The following is a 25,377-nucleotide window of genomic DNA, read 5'->3' as shown; positions in this document are numbered from 1 at the left end:
TTTACTCGTGGACCTTCGGCGTAACAAACTAATCGACAACACCACTCGCCTAGAAATTAATAATATCCGCGCAACGATAGAACCCATGATTTCAACGTACGACGTAAATATGGCTTTCGCCGACTTGTTAAAAGAGTTTCACGATATCACTGTATTCAGCATGAACCACCGCTCAACCCAAGGTAAAACGGTTCATCAAATTCTTACCACTGGACCACCTGTATACTGCAAACCTCGCCGACTACCCATCGATAAGCTGAATGAAGCGAAAGCCGAGTTTAGGTTTCTGGTAGAACAAGGAATTTGCCAGCCGTCAAAAAGCTGCTGGGCCAGTCCCCTCCATATGGTTAAAAAACCGAACGGCAAGTGGAGACCGTGTGGCGACTATAGCAATTTAAACGCTATCACCAGGGATGCCACATTAAATTCTGTGTTTTTTGTTGGAAAAATCTGGCCATCTGTACAGCGAGGAAAAATATCTGTGCAAAAATCTGTCCAATGCAAAGCAATGAGAGTGAAAGAGACGGAGAGTCGTTTTGCTGACTATTTCCGTCTTTTTCACTCGCATGTAAAAGCTCAAAAATCTGTTTAATCTGTGCAATTGGCGAAAATCTGTATTCTGCGCATACAGGTTCTGTACATGCGATTTCTTTCAAATATCTGTTAAACACAGAATAATCTGTGCATGTGGCAACCCTGGCTATCACCGTGCCCGATCGTTACCCGGTTCCACACATACAAGATTTTGCAAATATTTTGCATGGCAAGCACATCTTTTCGTGTATTGACCTCCAGCGCGCGTACCACCAAATTCCCATCGCACCAAAAGACGTCCCCAAGACAGCGATTAGCACACCATTCGGCCTGTACGAATTCAAGTATATGACGTTCGGCCTTCGTAACGCCGGCCAAACCCTACAAAGACATCTACACGAGATTTTAGGTGACTTAGACTTCGTTTTTCCGTACGTAGACGATCTCTGCATCGCATCAGGAAACGTAGCTGAGCACAGACGGCATTTGAGAATCGTGTTCGAGCGACTTCGTGCAAATGGTCTAATCATCAACGCAGGAAAATGCCAGATCGGCCTGCCCGAGGTCGATTTTCTTGGTCACCAGATTACAGCCGTTGGGATCAAGCCGAAAGCAAGCAAAGTAACAGCAATTTTAGAATTCCCGAAGCCAACTATCGCAAAACAGTTAAAAAATCAGAGGGGTTGTGTACAAGACACGACCGCATATATAGGTGACGCAGGACTACGTAAGTCTCTTTGTAATGATAGTAGCATGTATTGATGCTTGTAATCATTCGATTCATCATGTATACATGCTCTATGCAACTTATATACATGCTACATGCGATGTATGTAACATTTTTCAAAGTAGTAACATTGCATACGTTCAATTCTCAAAAGATTGTGCATTTGAAAACAATTTAACAAAATCAAGAACACAAACTATTGCTTTCCTGCTACCTTACTGAAATTAAAGATTGTTTTTATTACCCATGGTTCCCCACGTTGAAGGAATTTTACCAATTCAATCCTATTTTATCAACAGCACATCTTTTCAATACACTTATAATGAAACGGTCGGTAAGCATGCGTATTCACGGGAAACTAGCAGTCATTGACTTTTCGTCGGAAAGCCCAATTTCGGAAGCAGCTTTTCGGCCCAAAAGGGGGATTGTGTTTATAAAAATGTATATACTGCATTATTCTTGCCATTCTGAACACAGCGAATATATTTTCATAAACCGAATTTTTGTTTCAAACAAAAAAACTGCTTTTGAAATTGGCAGATTCGATGATGACTAATTTCACCTTCATACAGAGTCGTATTATAACCGAATACTACAGCTATAGCACTTTTTTCCAACACAGATATCAAATTCGCCGAGGTTTAATCGTCTCGCCGTGTCTAAAGAATTTGCGATCTGTTGGGACAACGAACTTGTGTCATTTTTTCTGGCACACTTCCCTAACACAGACATCAAATTGGACTAGGTTTAATCGCGTTCGTAAAAAATCTGTTGGCACGAGGGGGCTTTGTCACTCTTTCTGGCGTACTTCCCAAGCAAGGACATCAAAATGGTCTAGGTTTAACCGCGGTGTTAAGAAATCTTGTTGAAATGAGGAAGCTCTGTCACTTGTTTTGGCGTACTTCCCAAGCACAGATATCAAATTGGTATAGGTTTAGATCATCGCAAAGAATCTTCCAACCAATCACGAAGCGATAATTCTGGTAAAACATAGGTTAATTATTTTCAATTTTTCAATAGTTCAACATCAAGAATCCATACTTTTCTTCATTTGGGTCAATTCTTAGAAGATTTTCCGATCGATTGGTGTAAGAATATTGAAAATCGATAGGAAAACCGCTGAGCTATTAGCGCTCGAAACCTTTCATTTTTCGTGACGCTCGGATTTTTCGATTTTTTGGAATGACACCCTATCTCAAAACTTACCGTAAGACGTAGTCCTACGTCAAAAGGTTTCTGGGAGCGATCAATTTTTATCGTCGTTTCATACCTCGCGCCGCCGAAGCTCAGCAAGCCTTACAAGCGATGATACATGGTAACGTTAAAAACGACCGAACTCCACTCGTTTGGGACTCAACTACCACCAGCGCATTCGAAAAGTGTAAAAGGGATCTCTCTGACGCCACGCCACACCCATCGATAGATGCCACACTTGCTCTCGACGTTGACGCTGCAGCAACGGCAATCGGTGCTGCCCTACACCAAGTCACCGAAGCAGAACGCCAACCACTCGGATTCTTCTCCCGAAAACTCGCCGGCAGTCTTCTCAAAGCGAGCACATACGATCGTGAACTCTATGGTATGTATGCGGCAGTGAAGCAGTGAATTGGAAAATCATCAATAACAGCGCTTCATACACTAGTAACAAAAATTGAAAAGACTTTTAAGGCCAAGGAGGTTCTGCTAGCTGCTTTCTTGGACATTGAAGGAGCATTTGATAATGCATCTCACACTTCAATGAAAAATGCTATGGAAAAACGACATTTTGACAAAGCTATTGTAGATTGGATTTTTAAAATGTTACCAAATAGAGAAATAACTAGTAGCCACGGAATGTCAACAGTCACGGTAAAGACTGTAAAGGGCCGCCCACAAGGAGGAGTTCTTTCGCCTCTGCTATGGTCACTTGTTATTGACGAATTATTATCACATCTTGAAACGTTAGGATTTGAAATAATTGGGTTCGCTGATGACATTGTGATCATAGTTCGTGGGAAATACGAACACGTCATTAGGGATAGATTGCAACACGCTCTCGATGTCACAACAGCGTGGTGTAGGGACGAGGGGCTGTCTATAAACCCTCACAAAACCACCGTGATTTCTTTTACGCGAAGAAAGAAAACAAAAATTCCCGACTTGTTCCTGGAAGGTATCAAACTAGATATTTCTCCAAAAGTCAAATATTTAGGAGTAACTTTTGATAGCAAACTAAATTGGAATTTCCATTTAGATGAAGTAATAAATAACGCTATGAATGCTTTATGGATAAGCAGGAAAACGTTTGGAAATAAATGGGGATTGAAACCTAAAATGATTCATTGGATCTATACGGCAATAGTAAGACCCAGAATAACATATGCAGCCTTAGTATGGTGGCCGAAAACTAAAATTAAACATGCACAGAAGAGACTGGAGAAGTTGCAAAGATTTGCTACAATCTCCATTTCTGGAGCAACCGGTAGTACACCATCAAAAGCACTAGATGCTATTTTAAGTTTACTGCCACTACACCTATTCGTGCAATTGGAAGCTGAGAAAAATGCACTAAGGCTAAGAAGAACAAAGAAGCTTCTTGATGGAGACCTTAGGGGCCACCTACCTGGCTGGTAAACGGCTGAATAATGCGTACCGTCGGTGCCTTGTGCACGTGTAGGCATAAAATAAACCCTACAGTGGTTCATAGCCTCTTATTCAGCAACTCCTATTCTTACCGCCTCGTGGTACCAGCCGGGATACGAGCAACTTTGGTGGAGATCGGGTAACCAACCCCGGTGGAAGCCAAGGTCGTATGCTGACAGGAAAGGAGGGCTCTTTCGAGCTTCGTTGGCCCTCCGGCGAAACAGGGGGTTGGTGTAGCAGGCTGTGCAAGCCGTCACCACGAAAAATATTAAAGCATGGAACGAAGAACAAATATATTCTTACTGGAACAATCGGAATAGACCCACGCGACGAAAAAGGACTATGGATTGGAAACTCGGGACGTGGAACTGCCGATCTCTCAACTTCCAAGGGAGCACTCGAGTGCTCTCCGACGTATTGAAGAGCCGCAAGTTCGACGTCGTAGCGCTGCAGGAGGTGTGCTGGAAGAGCTCAACGGTACGTACGTTCAGAAATGGACATACCATCTACCAGAGCTGCGGCAACACACACGAGCTGGGTACAGCTTTCATAGTGATGGGCGAGATGCGGAAACGGGTGATTGGGTGGTGGCCAATCAATCCTCGAATGTGCAGGTTGAGAATCAAGGGCCGATTCTTCAACATAAGCATCATCAACGTGCACAGCCCTCACCTCAGAAGTACCGATGACGACAAGGATGAATTCTACGCGCAGTTGGAGAGTGAATACGACCGCTGCCCAAAACATGATATCAAGATCGTCATCGGGGATTTCAATGCTCAGGTCGGCCAGGAGGAGGAATACAAACCGGTGATTGGAAGGTTTAGTGCACACCAGCGAACCAATGAAATGGGCCTAAGACTTATCGACTTTGCCGCCTCCAAGAATATGGCCGTACGTAGTACCTTTTTCCAGCACAGAATCCACCATAAGTACAGCTGGAGGTCACCAAATCAGACAGAATCACAGATCGACCACGTTTTGATCGACAGTCGGCACTTCTCAGACATTATCGACGTCAGATCCTATCGAAGCGCTAACGTTGACTCGGACCACTACCTAGTGATGGTTAAGATGCGCCCAAGACTCTCCGTTGTGAACAACATTCGGTACCGACGCCAGCCTCGGTTAGATCTCGCGCGGCTGAAGCAGCCAGACGTCGCCGCAAACTACACGCATTCACTCGAAGCTGCACTGCCGGAAGAGGACGAGCTGGACGAAGCCCCTCTCGAGGACTGTTGGAACACTATCAAAACAGCCATCAGCAGTGTAGCGGAGAGCTCCATCGGGCATGTGGCCCGGAATCAGCGGAACGATTGGTTTGACGATGAATGTAGGAGGGTGATGGATGAGGAGAACGCTGCGCGGGCGGCCAAGATGCGCAGTGTCACACGTCAGAACGTGGAAAGACACAAACAGAAGAAGATGCAGCGAAACCAAATCTTTCGGGAGAAAAAGCGCAACCTGGAAGAGCAGGAATATGCGGAGTTGGAGCGGCTGCATCGTTCTCAGGAAACGCGGAAGTTCTACCAGAAACTGAACGGATCCCGCAAAGGCTTTGTGCCGCGAGCCGAAATGTGTCGGGATAAAACTGGCAGTATTCTGACGGACGATCGTGAGGTGACGGATAGGTGGAAGCAGCACTTCGACGAACACCTGAATGGCGCCCAGGCGGAAAACCATGGCGGCGGGGAAAGCGATTTCGACGGTGCAGCAAACGGGGAAGAGGTGCCAGCCCCAACGATAGGCGAAGTTAAGGAGGCCATCATGCAGCTAAAGAACAACAAGTCAGCTGGAAAAGATGGCATCGGAGCGGAGCTTATTAAAATGGGACCAGAAAAGCTGGCCGTTTGTCTACACCGACTAATTGTTAGAATTTGGGATACGGAACAGCTACCGGAGGAGTGGAAAGATGGGGTTATCTGCCCGATCTACAAAAAGGGCGACAAGTTGGATTGTGAGAACTATCGAGCGATCACCGTTCTCAATGCCGCTTATAAAGTGCTGTCCCAAATCATTTTCCGCCGTCTATCACCAATTGCGAATAGATTTGTGGGAACTTATCAAGCCGGCTTCGTCGAAGGTCGGTCTACAACGGATCAAATATTTACACTGCGGCAAATCCTCCAAAAGGGCCGTGAATACAGAGTTCCCACGCATCATTTATTCGTTGACTTCAAAGCCGCATATGATACCATCGACCGGAAAGAGCTATGGAAAATCATGGACGAGAACAGCTTCCCCAGGAAGCTCATCAAACTGATTAAATCTACGATGGATGGTACGCAGTGCTGTGTTCGGATTTCGGGTGGATTGTCAAGTTCATTCGAATCACACAGAGGGCTTCGTCAAGGTGATGGTCTTTCATGCCTGCTGTTCAACATAGCGCTACAAGGTGTTATGAACCGAGCGGATATCAACACGCGGGGCACGATATTCAACAAATCTAGTCAATTCGTCTGCTTTGCCGATGACATGGATATTATCGGCAGAACATCTGTGGCGGTGGCTGAACAGTACACCAGACTAAAGCGCGAAGCAGAAAAGATTGGGTTAAAGGTAAATACGTCTAAAACAAAGTACATGCTGGCCAGCGGAACCGAGGCCGAACGACACCGCTTGGGCAGTAGTATATTGATCGACGGCGATGAGTTTGAGGTAGTCGATGAATTTGTCTACCTTGGCTCACTGGTAACGGCGGACAATGATACCAGCCGTGAGATTCGGAGGCGTATTATCAGCGGAAGTCGTGCTTACTATGGGCTCCACAAGCAATTGCGGTCGAGCAGACTAAGTCCCCGTACAAAGTGCACCCTGTACAAGACGCTTATTAGACCGGTTGTTCTCTACGGGCATGAAACATGGACAATGCTCGAGGAGGACCTGCGAGTGCTCGGAGTTTTCGAACGACGAGTGCTAAGAACGATCTTCGGCGGCGTACAGGAGAACGGAGTATGGAGGCGGAGGATGAACCATGAACTCGCACAGCTCTATGGCGAACCCAGTATCCAGAAGGTGGCTAAAGCTGGACGGATGCGATGGGCAGGGCATGTTGCAAGAATGCCGGACAACTACCCTGCAAAGATGGTGTTCGCCTCAAATCCGGTAGGAACAAGACGGCCAGGAGCGCAGCGAGCAAGATGGTTAGACCAGGTGGAGCGAGATCTGGCGGAGAGTACTCGGTGTCCGAGGAATTGGAGAGCGGTAGCCCTCAACCGAGTTACATGGAGAAATTTTGTTCAACAGGCTTTGTCTTAGGACGGCAAGCCACCTAAGTAAGTAAGTAAGGGGCCACCTCAGTATTTTAAGAGATTTCAAAATTAGTCCTATATTAACCCAGGAAGACTGGGTGGATAGGCAATATAACTTTGAACGACTATTCCAAGTGACCGAAACAAGTCGCACGGAGTGGGAATCAGGTGGGCCTAATATTCAACCAGGATCCATCACTTTTACACTGACGGTTCTAAATTAAACAACAGAGTCGAAGCAGGGGTAACGGGCCCCGGAGTCAACATATCAATATCTATGGGTCAATGGCCGACTGTATTTCAGGCAGAAATACAGGCAATAATTGAATGTGCTACAGTTTGTCTGCGACGAAATTATAGACATGCAAATATATGTATATTTTCTGACAGCCAGGCTGCATTAAAAGCACTAAAGTCAGTATCGTGTTCAGCGAAGCTGGTTTGGGAATGCATTCAATTGCTACAGCAGGTGGCTAAAAAAAGTACAGTAAGTCTTTTTTGGGGGCACTGTGGAATTGAAGGCAATTAAAAAGCGGATCAATTGGCAAAAGCTGGATCGATTAAACCTTTCATTGGACCAGAACCATTCTGTGGGGCCTCAACGTGTACCCTCAGAATGGAATTGAGTAACTGGAAAAAATCAATGATAAATGGAATATGGAAAAATAATTTAACAGCTCGCCAACCAAAGCGATTTATATCACCTGACAAAACAGTAACTCAGAGACTTCTTAGTCTATCAAAAAAAGATTTACGTACTTTCTGTGGCCTGGTAACGGGCCACTGCTCAAGTAACTATCACTTAAAACAGCTAGGCAAATTGGAAGATAACCTAGATAGCGAAGATGCGGAACATCTGCTTTGTAACTGCGTAGCACTTTATCACAGAAGTAGCAAATTCTTTGGGGAGGGTTTAATACAACCCTCAGTTGTGTGGACAAGTTCTCCCAATAAGGCAATTAACTTTATTCGTTGTATTATACCTTATTGGGACAATGCCATTAGTCAACAAGTGGAAACCACTCCTATTAATAGTGATACGACACCTTGACGTGGCTTACAGTAAATAGGGGCCCGCCACAATAGATCAAATTACTGGTCGCAGTGGAAAATGTACCCAAAAAAAAGGAAAAAAAAATGCGGCAGTGAAGCATTTTCGGGATATACTAGATGCCCGAGTGTTTTGCATCTATACGGACCATAAACCTCTCGTTTCCGCCTTCCTCCAAAGGCCCGAAAAAGCAAGTCCTACACAGCTACGAAGGCTCAACTAGATTAGTGAGTACACAACTGATATACGTCACGTTCCTGGTGAAGAAAACAAAATCGCAGACATGCTTAGTCGGGTGGAATCGATAACATCCACCAACGAAGCAGTCGATTACAACGTCTTAGCCGAACAGCAGAAGTGTGATCCCGAAATGCAGTCCTACTTGGAAAAGCCTCCCGCAGATACTACATTGAAATTAAAGGAATTGACTTCCCCGCTTTCGAAATCATCTGTGTATTGCGACGTCTCGACGAATGCAATTCGTCCATTTGTTCCTATCGCCCTCCGAAAACAAATAATTAGCAAATTACACAGTGTATCCCATCCCGGAGTACGCGCAACGACTCGTTTGGTGATCGATCGATTTGTGTGGCCCTCCGTTCGGCGAGACTGTCGAGACTTCGTAAAATACTGCATACCGTGTCAAAAATCCAAGACACATAGGCACAACAAGGCACCGATCTCAGCGATAACCACTCCGAGCAATAGGTTCGCTCATGTGCACATGGACATCATCGGACCTTTACCACCATCACCATCAGACCATCAGACGGAAACTCATACTGTCTCACCATGATAGTTAAGTTTACCCGGTGGCTCGAAGTAATCCCAATCCCCAACATCACAGCTCCCACGATCGCAAAAGCATTCGTGAACGGCTGGATAGCACGATTCGGTGTACCCGAGAAAGTCACTACAGATTTAGGTAGACAATTTGAGTCGGATCTATTTCGCACAATAGCAAAAGCGCTCGGCATCAACCACTTGCGAACGACGCCCTACCATCCGCAAGCAAACGGACAAATAGAGCGCACACATCGTCAGCTCAAAGCAGCCATCAAGTGCCACGATAACGTTAAGTGGACGGATTCCCTTCCCATCGTCCTTCTTGGTATGCGCACTGCGATCAAGGAAGACATACAATCATCCGTAGCAGAGTTAGTGTATGGAACAACCTTTCGGTTGCCGGGAGAATTTTTCATCGAGTCGAAAGTGTCGAAGCCTTCACACGAGTTCATCATCGATCTGCGAAAATCAATGTCACAAATCCGTCCCACACCAACGAGCGATCATTCGAAGCCGTCCAGTTTCGTGCAGAAAGAGCTCGCTACCTGCAGCCATGTCTTTATTCGTATCGACGCAGTTAAACCTTCACTCTCACACCCATTCGATGGCCGTACCGAGTATTGCGCCGTCGGAAGAAAGTTTTTATAATCGACAGCAACGGCAAGTCGTCGCCCACATCCATCGATCGTCACAAAGTAGCATTCATGCATAGCGACAATGCCGATGATAAAGCGTTACCAACACTAGCAGCACAGCTCCAGCAGTCGAAGATTCCCCAGCCTATCAAACCCGATCAGGTCGTCGTGTTCACATTCCCCGCCAATTCTGGAAGGTTGAAGTATTGTGGTGGACTGGACTCGACCGTTCGCTGCGATCTATAACCTGCACTCACGCAGCATCTTTGTGACCTACCATACACACAGAAATTCCCGATCAACTCCGATCGATCATGTACCCGATAAACGATCATCGGCCGATCTATCCCACACCGAAGATAATGATCATCGGCTAATAATACTCTCCTATGCAATCAAGTTATATAAATCGACGTATTGTAAATAAAGTTTAGTTCTTAGCCAACCATCGCTTGATGTTATATTCTATTATTGGGAGATTCATTGCCATACGAAAGAAGGCCCAAAATCCCCCAAACACTCAAAGCAATCATGGTAGTTATGAATACATGGTGAGGGCTAATTTCTCGTTAACAGCGCCTCAAATCTTACTTCAACATCAAACACACATTTACATATATGGGTCATTCCATCTCAAACGTACGTAAACGTTTTTAGCAATATTTAAACTTATTGGACTACACCAGACAAGATTTTGAGAAAATAATACTTGGAATAATCCTTCTCGATTCTACGAACTTCTTTGCATAATAAAATTAGGTTTTAAGACTCTGTTTTTTTTTAAGTCTTGCCTGATAAAGTCCATTAAGTTGAAATATTGTTAAAAATAAGGGAAAATCAGTAAAATTTGGTACTTTCCGATGAAAACTAACAAAGGGGTTGGCACCATGAGATTCGCCGGAAAATTTTACATAAAATCTATACCTATAAAGAAGGATTTCTGTCTGTCTGTCTGTCTGTCTGTCTGTCTGTCTGTCTGTCTGTCTGTCTGTCTGTCTGTCTGTCTGTCTGTCTGTCTGTCTGTCTGTCTGTCTGTCTGTCTGTCTGTCTGTCTGTCTGTCTGTCTGTCTGTCTGTCTGTCTGTCTGTCTGTCTGTCTGTCTGTCTGTCTGTCTGTCTGTCTGTCTGTCTGTCTGTCTGTCTGTCTGTCTGTCTGTCTGTCTGTCTGTCTGTCTGTCTGTCTGTCTGTCTGTCTGTCTGTCTGTCTGTCTGTCTGTCTGTCTGTCTGTCTGTCTGTCTGTCTGTCTGTCTGTCTGTCTGTCTGTCTGTCTGTCTGTCTGTCTGTCTGTCTGTCTGTCTGTCTGTCTGTCTGTCTGTCTGTCTGTCTGTCTGTCTGTCTGTCTGTCTGTCTGTCTGTCTGTCTGTCTGTCTGTCTGTCTGTCTGTCTGTCTGTCTGTCTGTCTGTCTGTCTGTCTGTCTGTCTGTCTGTCTGTCTGTCTGTCTGTCTGTCTGTCTGTCTGTCTGTCTGTCTGTCTGTCTGTCTGTCTGTCTGTCTGTCTGTCTGTCTGTCTGTCTGTCTGTCTGTCTGTCTGTCTGTCTGTCTGTCTGTCTGTCTGTCTGTCTGTCTGTCTGTCTGTCTGTCTGTCTGTCTGTCTGTCTGTCTGTCTGTCTGTCTGTCTGTCTGTCTGTCTGTCTGTCTGTCTGTCTGTCTGTCTGTCTGTCTGTCTGTCTGTCTGTCTGTCTGTCTGTCTGTCTGTCTGTCTGTCTGTCTGTCTGTCTGTCTGTCTGTCTGTCTGTCTGTCTGTCTGTCTGTCTGTCTGTCTGTCTGTCTGTCTGTCTGTCTGTCTGTCTGTCTGTCTGTCTGTCTGTCTGTCTGTCTGTCTGTCTGTCTGTCTGTCTGTCTGTCTGTCTGTCTGTCTGTCTGTCTGTCTGTCTGTCTGTCTGTCTGTCTGTCTGTCTGTCTGTCTGTCTGTCTGTCTGTCTGTCTGTCTGTCTGTCTGTCTGTCTGTCTGTCTGTCTGTCTGTCTGTCTGTCTGTCTGTCTGTCTGTCTGTCTGTCTGTCTGTCTGTCTGTCTGTCTGTCTGTCTGTCTGTCTGTCTGTCTGTCTGTCTGTCTGTCTGTCTGTCTGTCTGTCTGTCTGTCTGTCTGTCTGTCTGTCTGTCTGTCTGTCTGTCTGTCTGTCTGTCTGTCTGTCTGTCTGTCTGTCTGTCTGTCTGTCTGTCTGTCTGTCTGTCTGTCTGTCTGTCTGTCTGTCTGTCTGTCTGTCTGTCTGTCTGTCTGTCTGTCTGTCTGTCTGTCTGTCTGTCTGTCTGTCTGTCTGTCTGTCTGTCTGTCTGTCTGTCTGTCTGTCTGTCTGTCTGTCTGTCTGTCTGTCTGTCTGTCTGTCTGTCTGTCTGTCTGTCTGTCTGTCTGTCTGTCTGTCTGTCTGTCTGTCTGTCTGTCTGTCTGTCTGTCTGTCTGTCTGTCTGTCTGTCTGTCTGTCTGTCTGTCTGTCTGTCTGTCTGTCTGTCTGTCTGTCTGTCTGTCTGTCTGTCTGTCTGTCTGTCTGTCTGTCTGTCTGTCTGTCTGTCTGTCTGTCTGTCTGTCTGTCTGTCTGTCTGTCTGTCTGTCTGTCTGTCTGTCTGTCTGTCTGTCTGTCTGTCTGTCTGTCTGTCTGTCTGTCTGTCTGTCTGTCTGTCTGTCTGTCTGTCTGTCTGTCTGTCTGTCTGTCTGTCTGTCTGTCTGTCTGTCTGTCTGTCTGTCTGTCTGTCTGTCTGTCTGTCTGTCTGTCTGTCTGTCTGTCTGTCTGTCTGTCTGTCTGTCTGTCTGTCTGTCTGTCTGTCTGTCTGTCTGTCTGTCTGTCTGTCTGTCTGTCTGTCTGTCTGTCTGTCTGTCTGTCTGTCTGTCTGTCTGTCTGTCTGTCTGTCTGTCTGTCTGTCTGTCTGTCTGTCTGTCTGTCTGTCTGTCTGTCTGTCTGTCTGTCTGTCTGTCTGTCTGTCTGTCTGTCTGTCTGTCTGTCTGTCTGTCTGTCTGTCTGTCTGTCTGTCTGTCTGTCTGTCTGTCTGTCTGTCTGTCTGTCTGTCTGTCTGTCTGTCTGTCTGTCTGTCTGTCTGTCTGTCTGTCTGTCTGTCTGTCTGTCTGTCTGTCTGTCTGTCTGTCTGTCTGTCTGTCTGTCTGTCTGTCTGTCTGTCTGTCTGTCTGTCTGTCTGTCTGTCTGTCTGTCTGTCTGTCTGTCTGTCTGTCTGTCTGTCTGTCTGTCTGTCTGTCTGTCTGTCTGTCTGTCTGTCTGTCTGTCTGTCTGTCTGTCTGTCTGTCTGTCTGTCTGTCTGTCTGTCTGTCTGTCTGTCTGTCTGTCTGTCTGTCTGTCTGTCTGTCTGTCTGTCTGTCTGTCTGTCTGTCTGTCTGTCTGTCTGTCTGTCTGTCTGTCTGTCTGTCTGTCTGTCTGTCTGTCTGTCTGTCTGTCTGTCTGTCTGTCTGTCTGTCTGTCTGTCTGTCTGTCTGTCTGTCTGTCTGTCTGTCTGTCTGTCTGTCTGTCTGTCTGTCTGTCTGTCTGTCTGTCTGTCTGTCTGTCTGTCTGTCTGTCTGTCTGTCTGTCTGTCTGTCTGTCTGTCTGTCTGTCTGTCTGTCTGTCTGTCTGTCTGTCTGTCTGTCTGTCTGTCTGTCTGTCTGTCTGTCTGTCTGTCTGTCTGTCTGTCTGTCTGTCTGTCTGTCTGTCTGTCTGTCTGTCTGTCTGTCTGTCTGTCTGTCTGTCTGTCTGTCTGTCTGTCTGTCTGTCTGTCTGTCTGTCTGTCTGTCTGTCTGTCTGTCTGTCTGTCTGTCTGTCTGTCTGTCTGTCTGTCTGTCTGTCTGTCTGTCTGTCTGTCTGTCTGTCTGTCTGTCTGTCTGTCTGTCTGTCTGTCTGTCTGTCTGTCTGTCTGTCTGTCTGTCTGTCTGTCTGTCTGTCTGTCTGTCTGTCTGTCTGTCTGTCTGTCTGTCTGTCTGTCTGTCTGTCTGTCTGTCTGTCTGTCTGTCTGTCTGTCTGTCTGTCTGTCTGTCTGTCTGTCTGTCTGTCTGTCTGTCTGTCTGTCTGTCTGTCTGTCTGTCTGTCTGTCTGTCTGTCTGTCTGTCTGTCTGTCTGTCTGTCTGTCTGTCTGTCTGTCTGTCTGTCTGTCTGTCTGTCTGTCTGTCTGTCTGTCTGTCTGTCTGTCTGTCTGTCTGTCTGTCTGTCTGTCTGTCTGTCTGTCTGTCTGTCTGTCTGTCTGTCTGTCTGTCTGTCTGTCTGTCTGTCTGTCTGTCTGTCTGTCTGTCTGTCTGTCTGTCTGTCTGTCTGTCTGTCTGTCTGTCTGTCTGTCTGTCTGTCTGTCTGTCTGTCTGTCTGTCTGTCTGTCTGTCTGTCTGTCTGTCTGTCTGTCTGTCTGTCTGTCTGTCTGTCTGTCTGTCTGTCTGTCTGTCTGTCTGTCTGTCTGTCTGTCTGTCTGTCTGTCTGTCTGTCTGTCTGTCTGTCTGTCTGTCTGTCTGTCTGTCTGTCTGTCTGTCTGTCTGTCTGTCTGTCTGTCTGTCTGTCTGTCTGTCTGTCTGTCTGTCTGTCTGTCTGTCTGTCTGTCTGTCTGTCTGTCTGTCTGTCTGTCTGTCTGTCTGTCTGTCTGTCTGTCTGTCTGTCTGTCTGTCTGTCTGTCTGTCTGTCTGTCTGTCTGTCTGTCTGTCTGTCTGTCTGTCTGTCTGTCTGTCTGTCTGTCTGTCTGTCTGTCTGTCTGTCTGTCTGTCTGTCTGTCTGTCTGTCTGTCTGTCTGTCTGTCTGTCTGTCTGTCTGTCTGTCTGTCTGTCTGTCTGTCTGTCTGTCTGTCTGTCTGTCTGTCTGTCTGTCTGTCTGTCTGTCTGTCTGTCTGTCTGTCTGTCTGTCTGTCTGTCTGTCTGTCTGTCTGTCTGTCTGTCTGTCTGTCTGTCTGTCTGTCTGTCTGTCTGTCTGTCTGTCTGTCTGTCTGTCTGTCTGTCTGTCTGTCTGTCTGTCTGTCTGTCTGTCTGTCTGTCTGTCTGTCTGTCTGTCTGTCTGTCTGTCTGTCTGTCTGTCTGTCTGTCTGTCTGTCTGTCTGTCTGTCTGTCTGTCTGTCTGTCTGTCTGTCTGTCTGTCTGTCTGTCTGTCTGTCTGTCTGTCTGTCTGTCTGTCTGTCTGTCTGTCTGTCTGTCTGTCTGTCTGTCTGTCTGTCTGTCTGTCTGTCTGTCTGTCTGTCTGTCTGTCTGTCTGTCTGTCTGTCTGTCTGTCTGTCTGTCTGTCTGTCTGTCTGTCTGTCTGTCTGTCTGTCTGTCTGTCTGTCTGTCTGTCTGTCTGTCTGTCTGTCTGTCTGTCTGTCTGTCTGTCTGTCTGTCTGTCTGTCTGTCTGTCTGTCTGTCTGTCTGTCTGTCTGTCTGTCTGTCTGTCTGTCTGTCTGTCTGTCTGTCTGTCTGTCTGTCTGTCTGTCTGTCTGTCTGTCTGTCTGTCTGTCTGTCTGTCTGTCTGTCTGTCTGTCTGTCTGTCTGTCTGTCTGTCTGTCTGTCTGTCTGTCTGTCTGTCTGTCTGTCTGTCTGTCTGTCTGTCTGTCTGTCTGTCTGTCTGTCTGTCTGTCTGTCTGTCTGTCTGTCTGTCTGTCTGTCTGTCTGTCTGTCTGTCTGTCTGTCTGTCTGTCTGTCTGTCTGTCTGTCTGTCTGTCTGTCTGTCTGTCTGTCTGTCTGTCTGTCTGTCTGTCTGTCTGTCTGTCTGTCTGTCTGTCTGTCTGTCTGTCTGTCTGTCTGTCTGTCTGTCTGTCTGTCTGTCTGTCTGTCTGTCTGTCTGTCTGTCTGTCTGTCTGTCTGTCTGTCTGTCTGTCTGTCTGTCTGTCTGTCTGTCTGTCTGTCTGTCTGTCTGTCTGTCTGTCTGTCTGTCTGTCTGTCTGTCTGTCTGTCTGTCTGTCTGTCTGTCTGTCTGTCTGTCTGTCTGTCTGTCTGTCTGTCTGTCTGTCTGTCTGTCTGTCTGTCTGTCTGTCTGTCTGTCTGTCTGTCTGTCTGTCTGTCTGTCTGTCTGTCTGTCTGTCTGTCTGTCTGTCTGTCTGTCTGTCTGTCTGTCTGTCTGTCTGTCTGTCTGTCTGTCTGTCTGTCTGTCTGTCTGTCTGTCTGTCTGTCTGTCTGTCTGTCTGTCTGTCTGTCTGTCTGTCTGTCTGTCTGTCTGTCTGTCTGTCTGTCTGTCTGTCTGTCTGTCTGTCTGTCTGTCTGTCTGTCTGTCTGTCTGTCTGTCTGTCTGTCTGTCTGTCTGTCTGTCTGTCTGTCTGTCTGTCTGTCTGTCTGTCTGTCTGTCTGTCTGTCTGTCTGTCTGTCTGTCTGTCTGTCTGTCTGTCTGTCTGTCTGTCTGTCTGTCTGTCTGTCTGTCTGTCTGTCTGTCTGTCTGTCTGTCCTGTGTTCCTTATAGAATCAAAAACTACTGAACCAATCGGCGTGAAAATTTGCATGTAGAGGTTTTTGGGGCCAGGAAAGGTTTTAGTGATGGTTAGAGACCCCTCCCCCCACTAAGAGGGGGGGCTCCCATACAAATGAAACACAAATTTCCGCATAACTCGAGAACTAATCAAGTAAATAGAACCAAATTCGGCATGTGGGTGTTTTCGGTGACAAGAATTTATTCTAGGGTAATTTGAGACCCCTCCCCTCTTTATAAGGGGAATTATAACTCCTCTCCCCTTTAAGAGGGGGGGTTTCCATACAAATTTCCTCATAACTCGAGAACTAATCAAGCAAATGGAACCAAATTTGGCATGTGAAAATTTTCGAGGGCAAGAAAATTTTCTATGTTGAATTAGGACCCCTCCTCACTTTAAGAGGGGGGGCTCCTGTACAAATGAAATACCAATTTCCTCATAACTCGAGAACTAATCAAGCAAATGGAACCAAATTTGGCATGTGTGTGTTTTTGGAGACAGAATTTTTCTATGATGAATTGGGACCCCTCCCCACTTTAAGTGGGGGGGGGGCTCCTATACAAACGAAATACAAATTTCCTTATAACTCGAGAGCTAATCCAGCAAATGGAACCAAATTTGGCATGTAGGTGTTTTTGGAGGCAAGAATTTTTTCTATGATGAATGAGAACCTCTCCCCACTTTAGGAGGGGGGGCTCCTATACAAATGAAATACAAATTTCCTCATAACTCGAGAACTAATCAAGCAAATAGAACCAAATTTGGCATGTGGGTGTTTTCGGTGACAAGAATTTATTCTATGGTAAATTGAGACCCCTCCCTCTTTATAAGGGGAATTGTAACTCCTCTCCCCTTTAAGAGGGGGGGCTTCCATACAAATTTCCTCATAACTCGAGAACTAATCAAGCAAATGGAACCAAATTTGGCATGTGAAGGTTTTCGAGGGCAGGAAAATTTTCTACGGTGAATTAGGACCCCTCCCCACTCTAAGAGGGGGGGCTCCTGTACAAATGAAATACAAATTTCCTCCTAACTCGAGAACTAATCAAGCAAATAGAACAACATTTGGCATGTGGGTGTTTTTTTTTGGTGACAAGAATTTATTCTATGGTGAATTGAGACCCCTCCCCTCTTTATAAGAGGAATTATAACTCCTCTCCCCTTTAAGAGGGGGGCTTCCATACAAATTTCCTCATAACTCGAGAACTAATCCAGCAAATGGAACCAAATTTGGCGTGTAGGTGTTTTTGGAGGCAAGAATTTTTTCTGTGATGAATTAGGACCTCTTCCCACATTAGGAGGGGGGGCTCCAATACAAATGAAATACAAATTTCCCCATAACTCGCGAACTAATCAAGCAAATAGAACCAAATTCGGCATGTGGAGGTTTTTGGAGGCAAAAATATTTTCTACGGTGAATTAGGATCCTTCCACACTTCAAGAGGGGGGGCTTCTACACAAATGAAATACAAATTTCTTCATAATTCGAGAACTAATCAAGCAAATGGAACCATATTTGGCATGTGGGTGTTTTTGGAGGCAACCATTTTTCCCATTATGAATTAGGACTTCTTACCTTTTTAGGAGGGGGGGGGGGCTCCCATTCAAACGAAATACAAATTTGCTCATAACTTTAGAACTAATCAAGCAAATGGAACCAAATTTGGCATGTGAGAGTTTTAGATGGCAGAATTTTTTTTCTGTGGTGTATTACGACCCCTTTCCCTTTTAAGAGAGTGGGCTCCCATACAAATGAAATACAAATTTCCTTATAATTTGAGTACTAATCAAGCAAATGGAACCAAATTTAGCATGTAGGAGATTTTTGAGTCTTGAATTTATTTTATGATAGTTAGAGACCTCTCACCCCTGTGGTAGGGGGATATGGACTCTCATACAAATAAAACAGAAATTTTTGCGAAACTCAAAAACTAATCCAACTCGAGAAATTCGAGACTCTTCCATAAAACATTAATCAATAACAAGACCACAAAAACTATCTATAGTAACACTAGATCATTCAGGACGAGCCGGTCGCGAGTGTTGCCGGTGACCCGCCGTCGGAAGCGCCGCCCACTGGGGGGCTTGCAAAACTCGAGATAGTGACAAAGATCATCCGAGATTCATGATTTATGTACAACACAGGTTAATTTGTGGCAATACGAAGTTTGTCGGGTCAGCTAGTCACTTATATTTCAGCAGTTGTCAGACCATTTCTGAATGTCGTTCGTTTTTAGACCAGTTTTTCGCATAGTGCAATAAAATGTTAATAAAGCCATTTTTGACGTAGGACTACGTCTTACGGCAAGTTTTGAGATAGGGTGTCATTCCAAAAAATCGACAAATGCGAGCGTCACGAAAAATGATAGGTTTTGAGCGCTAGCTCAGCGGTTTTCCGATCGATTTTCAATATTCTTACACCAATCGATCGGAAAATCTTCTAAGAATTGACCCAAATGAAGAAAAGTATGGATTCTTGATGTTGAACTATTGAAAAATTGAAAATAATTAACCTATGTTTTGCCAGAATTCTCGCTTCGTGATTGGTTGGAAGATTCTTTACGATTATCTAAACCTATACCAATTTGATATCTTTGCTTGTGAAGTAAGTCAAAACAAGTGACAAAGTTTCCTCATTTCAACAAGATTTCTTAACACCGCGGTTAAACCTAGACCATTTTGATGTCCTTGCTTGGGAAGTACGCCAGATAGAGTGTCAAAGCCCCCTCGTGCCAACAGATTTCATACGAACGCGATTAAATCTAGTCCAATTTGATGTCTGTGTTAGGGAAGTGTGCCAGAAAAAATGACACAAGTTCGTTGTCCCAACAGATCGCAAATAAATTCTTTACTGCGAGATAGGAATGGGAAAACTATCATTAACTACTGATAGTTATCAGTAAGCAATAATATCACTAAGTATCAGCAAGGTTTCGCTATTATTGATATTTACTGATATAGTTACGTTGTCCCGTTAGAAAAATTAGTTAGATTAAACTTATTGGTCGGTAGGTGTGTACGATAAACGTGGATGACACAATATATCGTAGTCAACTTCAGTAGCCTAAAGCCGGAGTAGCCAATGATGAATGTGTGATCTGTACTGGAAGGGGCCAAAATCTTTTTCATCTGTACTTTTCCTGCTAAAAATCTGTATCATTTAAAATATTTATTGTATAGAAAAAATTGGTTTGTGAGCATTAAAAAAATTCACGAGTCATCATTTATTTGTTGGATGATGTTTGCACAAACGCACATCTCTCTGCTAAACTTAGACATAAATACATTTTGCTTTGTTTTTATTCATACTAAGAATTGCTTCTCTATTGATTTCAAGAAACAGCACTGAGCACAGCCTCTTAGTGGGGGGAGGGATCTCTAACCATCATGAGAACCTTCCCTGGCACCAAAAACGCCTACCTGCAAATTTTCACTCCGATCGGTTCAGTAGCTTTCGATTCTATAAGGAACATAGAGCAGACAGAAATCCATTTTTATAGGCATAGATTTGTATTGGAGCCCCCCCTCTTAGTGAGGGGAGGGGTCTTTTGCCCTCGAGAGAACCTTCCCTAGCCCCAAAAACCCCTACATGCAAATTTTCACGCCGATCGGTTCAGTAGTTTTCGATTCTATAAGGAACATAGGGACAGACAGACAGAAATCCATTTTTATAGGTATAGATAGATTTGGAATCAATGATGGCGACTTCCACTGTTCTAAAAATGACCACATACGACTGAAAATAATGCAAAGAATGGTCATTCTTTTCCATACCAAAAATGCAACAAGAAAAAAACAAGTTAGAAACAAGTTAGAATTTTTTATATTTAAGCTTATACAAATTTAAAAAAAAGTTTATGTCGCCCCCCCCCTTCAAAAATTTTCGAATTGTGAAGGGGCAAAAAAATGAAGTGTTATATTGTATTCTTTAATGATAAGCAGGTTTTTTACAGTTCAACGAGTTTACATCTCCAAATTATCCAATATGTGCAAAGTTAAAGCAGTTATCCCGTTAGTCTTGATCAACTTTCTTCGCCAACTAAGCTCTCTGGTTCCTGTAGCTTAACCTTAAAGTTCCCGACGTCGAAAATTGGGGTGAATGCAATCAGACTTTTAGCTCCATTTGCTTTAAATTTTGTTCCATTTAATTTCAACTTGTTTTAAAAGAACCGAATTAGATTGAGGTAAAAATCAATCAAACAATACATGAGTGAAATTCGGTACCGCTTTTGACGGAGATATTCCGAATTGTAGTGGGATTATTTTTTCCGGTCATAGGTATTAGATAAGATAAAAATAGAAATATGACAAATTAAACACTTTGGAATATCAGCTACCAGTGCTTTCGGGGCTCCAAATTGGTCGTTTTATTCCGTAGTGTCCGAGTACATGCCCTAATTTTGGATGCTGGGAACGTAAAACTCAAAGGTACAGTTTTTTACTTGCATAAAAGATGCCACTGAACTGTTCGAAACATGAAATTTTCGAAACGTTCTGCATCCTTAATATACAAAGGTAAACACGTTCTTGTTGGGGAACAAGCATCAGCTGAGGAATGACTAAATATTCATGACTAAAAGGTTGACCAAGAAACTAGCAGTTTCAGAGATTTGACTTCTTTAAACATGTCGGTAGCACAGCATATGCGTTCCAAGTAAAAAAGTTGTATAGACTTAAACTGCCATTTTCACACTATGGTTAGATTACGATACTATTTCGTGGTACCCGATTTCAGAACTAGTAAGTAACACGGATTTGAATTATTAAAAAAAGCAAGGTAACTAACCGACTGACACGCAAGTTCAAAGCAAAATTCAAATTAAGGTCAAGTTATACGTTTGTGGCACTCTAAGGTGATCCTGTGGCACTCCACTATTATCAAACTGATTCATCTCTACCAGGATGCTTATTTTATGTGCTTGGGTCGAAAAATATGGAAACTTGGTTCGGTTCGAACTAAAATTTATGTACTGTAAAACATGTTTGTATTAAATTTTCAATAATATTAAACAATAAACGCTGGTTTCTTCTCTTTTGTTTAGTTATTAATGGTTGGATGTTATTATTTTTTTCTTGCCCCCCCTTCAACAATATTTTGTGACCAGGACATAAACTTTTTTGCAAATTTGTATAAGCCTTATTACTTTAGTCTTGGGGAAGAATAAATGCTCATTGCGAAAAATGTTGATTTAGGCTAACTGAAAAATTCTTGATACTAGGCCAAAAATATAAACTTAGCGAAGGTGAAAGTCGAACTCACAGCTCTCAGTCTCCAGTCGAGTGTGTTGTTTAACCTACTACACCACTAAGCTTTTTCTCTAGGCTGCAAAATAAAATTATTTGTTATTTAGTAGATACTAGGAGATACTATTCATAAAATACTGCATGACTTTCAGGTTCGAAATCATGTTCCAGTTTGTAGCTGTCCAAGGGACATGACTGGCGATCCTTTTGAAAGTTGCCATATCAAAGATCCGGGTAAGTAAAAGCAGTGTAGTTAAATTGTATTCAAAACAAAATATATTTAAAACCGTAATCCCTTTTTATGTATGTGATACTCTCAGCCATTTTAAACACAGTTCACCAACAAAATACGCTTCGCTTTTATTTTTATATCAAAACACATTAGATTCCTTTTCTACTTTTTGCACTAGAGTCCTTTGGTACAAGTATGTATTCAGGCACTCACAACAGCAACACAGATCAGGCGCGCACTCAGGCACCACATCTTTTGTTCAATTACGGTACATAATCTGCAAATCTGGAGGGCTTCTTCGTAACACTTCGCTGTCTAGTAGAAAGAACCGGGCTGAGCTCATTATTAAGGCGCGGGAAGTCAAAACGGCGAAATTCATCTTCTGAATTGAGAGAATCGACCGAAGTCGCAGATAGTTGATCATCATTATCGGTTTCCTTTTCCTCAGTAGGTGGAATCCCTCCAGCAGACTCTTGGATCGGCAGCTTTTTCAAGGGAGCAACATTTCGATCATAAGTTCTACCTGTTGCTGGATCTTCGATTGTAGCACGTGTTCCTGAGTGGTGCATCACAACATACTCTTTTGGATTGAATGTTGTAGACAGTTTATTACGAGGCAAAAGGTTCTGCATGAGCACTTTATCTCCTTCAGAAAGTGAACATTTCCCTTTCCCTTTGTTTCCCTTTGTCTTTCAGCGCTCGATCCCTATCTTGGGCTTCATTAGCGTAGGGAGTTGAATCCACATCATACAATCTCGGTATTTTTGATCTGATCGTTCTCAGTACAGTAATTCTGTGGGGGTTTTGCCCATGATCGAATGCGGTGTGGTGTAGTACATCAGCAAATATTCACGAAGATCTCGCCGCCAGTCCCTACTGAGCGCATGGTTGATCTGAAGACGTTTTAATAATGAACGGTTTTGACGCTGAACCAACCCATTTTCCTGAGGCCAGTATGGGGTTGAGTGTCTAAAAGTGATTCTTTTCATTTTGCTGTATTCATCCAACTCAGTTCCAACAAATTGTTTCGCATTATCTAATGTAATTGTTTGTGGAAAACCGAGTCGACTAAATATTCTGTCAATTCTTTTAACCGTATCCTTCGCTGTTATTTTGGTCGTCGTCTCTACCTCCTTATAACGGCTATAATAATCTATAATTACCAACAATTACGTTCCGCATGGTAAAGGCCCAAGAATGTCTATAGCCACCTAAATTCATGACTTTGTCGGCATTACACGACGGTTCATCGGTTCTGGTTTGTTGGGCATACCGACCAGTCTGCACCCCTCGCATAATTAGACTACATTATCTGCATCCCGGTTCATTCCAAGTCACCAAACCCGGTCACGCAACCTTCGTTTCATCACCGATTCGCCTGGATGGCCCTTATGAGCCAGGTCTAGCATGCGTGATCTCAGACTATTCGGAACGACCAGTTTATTTCCTCTAACTACCAGGTCGCCGACCAATCCTAATTCGTCCTTGAAAGGAGCGAACGACTTCATCAGCTGGATATCCCACTTTCCCGAACGTAGGCATTGCTTCACGGCCACCAAAGTAGCATCTGTGCTGGACCAATCTCGATAATGGGTCCGCTACATTAGTTAAACCTTTACGGTATTTAACTACAAATGAAAACGACTGGAACCTTAGCACCCACCGTTCAATCCGCGAACATGGCCTGGAAGTGGGTATGAAAATTGCTTCTAATGGTTTGTGGTCCGTTTCCAATTCAAACTTGCGGGTAGACAGAAAAACTTTGGTTTTAGTCATGGCGTTTTGGTCATCGGGTTACTAGTAAACTAGTTTATTTGCTGTCTAAGCCAACGTTTCAAGGACTTTATTTCCTCTTCATCAGGGCAAAAACATATTAAACTAATTCTTGTCAAGTTAGTTCAAATTAGTATCGTTGGTCACAAATCTCTAGGCAGAAAAACGTTCTACAGCCCAAACCAGTGCAAGGGCTTCTTTTTCTGTCTGACAATAACGTTTCTCTGTCACTGTCAGACTTTTGCTGGCGTAAGCGATCGGTCGGGGATCGTCGTCGGTAGGTCCTTTAAACTGTAAAAGTACTGCTCCGAGAGCAACAGGGGAGGCATCAGCTACGACCCTGGCCCTTAACGTGTTGTCGAAGAATCGCAATTGTTGTACATTTCCTATCATCTCCTTAATCTTTTCGAAAGATTTCTGTTGTTCTCTACCCCAGATAAATTTAACACCAGAGTGAGTTAGTTCACGAAGCGGAGCCGTTATTGTCGCTAGGTTTGGTAGAAATCGGCCGATGTATGTCACCAAACCCAAGAAGCTACGAACTTCCTAGGAAGTTACAGTGCCCAAAATTTCTGAAGAGAATCAATCTTACTGTTTGAAGCGCATATTCCGTTAGGCTATATGACATGTCCCAAAAAGTCCAATTCAGAAACTTTGAACACGCATTTACCGTGGTTCAAGAGTATTTCGTACTCATTCAACGTAGACAACACTGCTTCGAGCACTTTAGCATGTTGCTGCTCCGTGCTGGCGAATATAAGAACGTCGTCAATGAAATTAACCACATTCTTACTATGGGGACTCAAGATTTGTTCAAGGATCTTTTGGAATAGTTCTGGAGCACACGCTATACCGTACATTAGGCGCTTATATCGGAAAAGCCCCATGTGAGTTATAAACGTGGTTATGTAACGACTTTCGCTATCAAGCTCGACTTGGTGAAATGCTTTCTTCCGACTAAACCACTTCGCAGATGTAAACCTCGGTAAAAAATCATTAATGGTAGGCATTATATGTCGTTCACGCACAATTGCCGCGTTCGCCCTGCGCATGTCTACGCATAAGCGAAGATCCCCATTATCTTTAACTACTGTTACCAGCGGTGAGACCCACTGGTAGCCACCTTCGACGCGCTCTATGATGTCGGTTGCCAGCAATAAATTTAGTTTGTCTTCGATCTTCGTCAGGAGTGCGATGGGAGGCCTCCTGGATGGTTGGCAGACCGGCGATACAAATTCATCTATTGGTATCTTAACCTGGATGCCCTTGATCTTGGGAAATGGCTGAACTGCTGCAGTGTTAACTACATTAACACTATGGGTACTTGGTAAACCGATAAATAAAACGCCCAAATCAGTGGCTGTGACCCGACCTAATAAATACTGCTGACCACCTTTTACAACATAGAAAGTAGCGACGATTACACGGTTGTGTCGAACTTTCCAAGGAGTTTCAATGGTTTCGCATTTTCACCATATTGTTAGAAAAACTTCATCGCAATTCTTGGTCTGGTTCGCACAATTCACCTTGATATAGTTCCAAGATCGCTCATCAACAGTGTTCTTCTTACATCCGGAATCCACGAGTACCTGTAGTATTATTCCACCTAGCTTGATCCGAATCAGTTCACCCCTATCGCTGATACCAAACAGGAAATTTTCATTTTCTCTTTCATCTGGAGTTCCTATCTCATTTATCTGCTGCGACTTGAACCGTTTGCCCGGCCATCTCGAGTCTCACTTCGAAAACTGCTTGCGCTTTTCCGCGGGAGCTGATCGGCATTGTGCTGCGAAATGCATTTGCATTTGATGCATTCCTTAGTTCTCGCCGGACAAGAGGTATCATTCGCGAAATGACCACTCCGCCCGCATCGTGTGCAACTTTTACTTGTCAGATGTTTTATTTTATTTACACTTGACAACGGTGTAGGATCGAACTCACTGGGTAAACTCGGTCCCGAAAGACTAATCGATTGCGCTTGCTGTTTGACCGACTCGTACGAGCTGACGATTAGGTAACGTCATCCAGTTTCAAAACATCCTTCAAAGATCGCTCGGTGCGTACAAAATAATCTTGTCGACTACACTAATCGCACGACTTTTCTCTAAATTGCTGCCGAAGTTGCACTTTGCTGCTTGGTCTTGACAGCGAAGCATGAACTTCCCCAATATTTCTTCGGAAACTGGCTTGAGCGTCCAAAAGT

At 44.3% G+C, this 25,377-nt stretch overlaps 1 protein-coding gene across 1 annotated transcript in view; it reads left to right on the top strand.

Annotated features, from left to right (window-relative positions):
- Positions 1-25,377, top strand: part of LOC128744299 (neurogenic locus notch homolog protein 3) — a 380,284-nt gene that overhangs the window by 341,703 nt on the left and 13,204 nt on the right. The window contains exon 5 of the mRNA XM_053841172.1: positions 21,322-21,403. Within this exon, the coding sequence (XP_053697147.1) occupies positions 21,322-21,403 (82 nt within the window). The remainder of the gene's footprint in view (positions 1-21,321; positions 21,404-25,377) is intronic.

This window comes from Sabethes cyaneus, chromosome 3 (assembly GCF_943734655.1).
Source record: "Sabethes cyaneus chromosome 3, idSabCyanKW18_F2, whole genome shotgun sequence".
NCBI classification, from domain to species: domain Eukaryota; kingdom Metazoa; phylum Arthropoda; class Insecta; order Diptera; family Culicidae; genus Sabethes; species Sabethes cyaneus.
The sequence above is the reverse complement of the archived record's forward strand: the minus strand, read 5'-3'. Positions and strand labels throughout refer to the sequence as shown.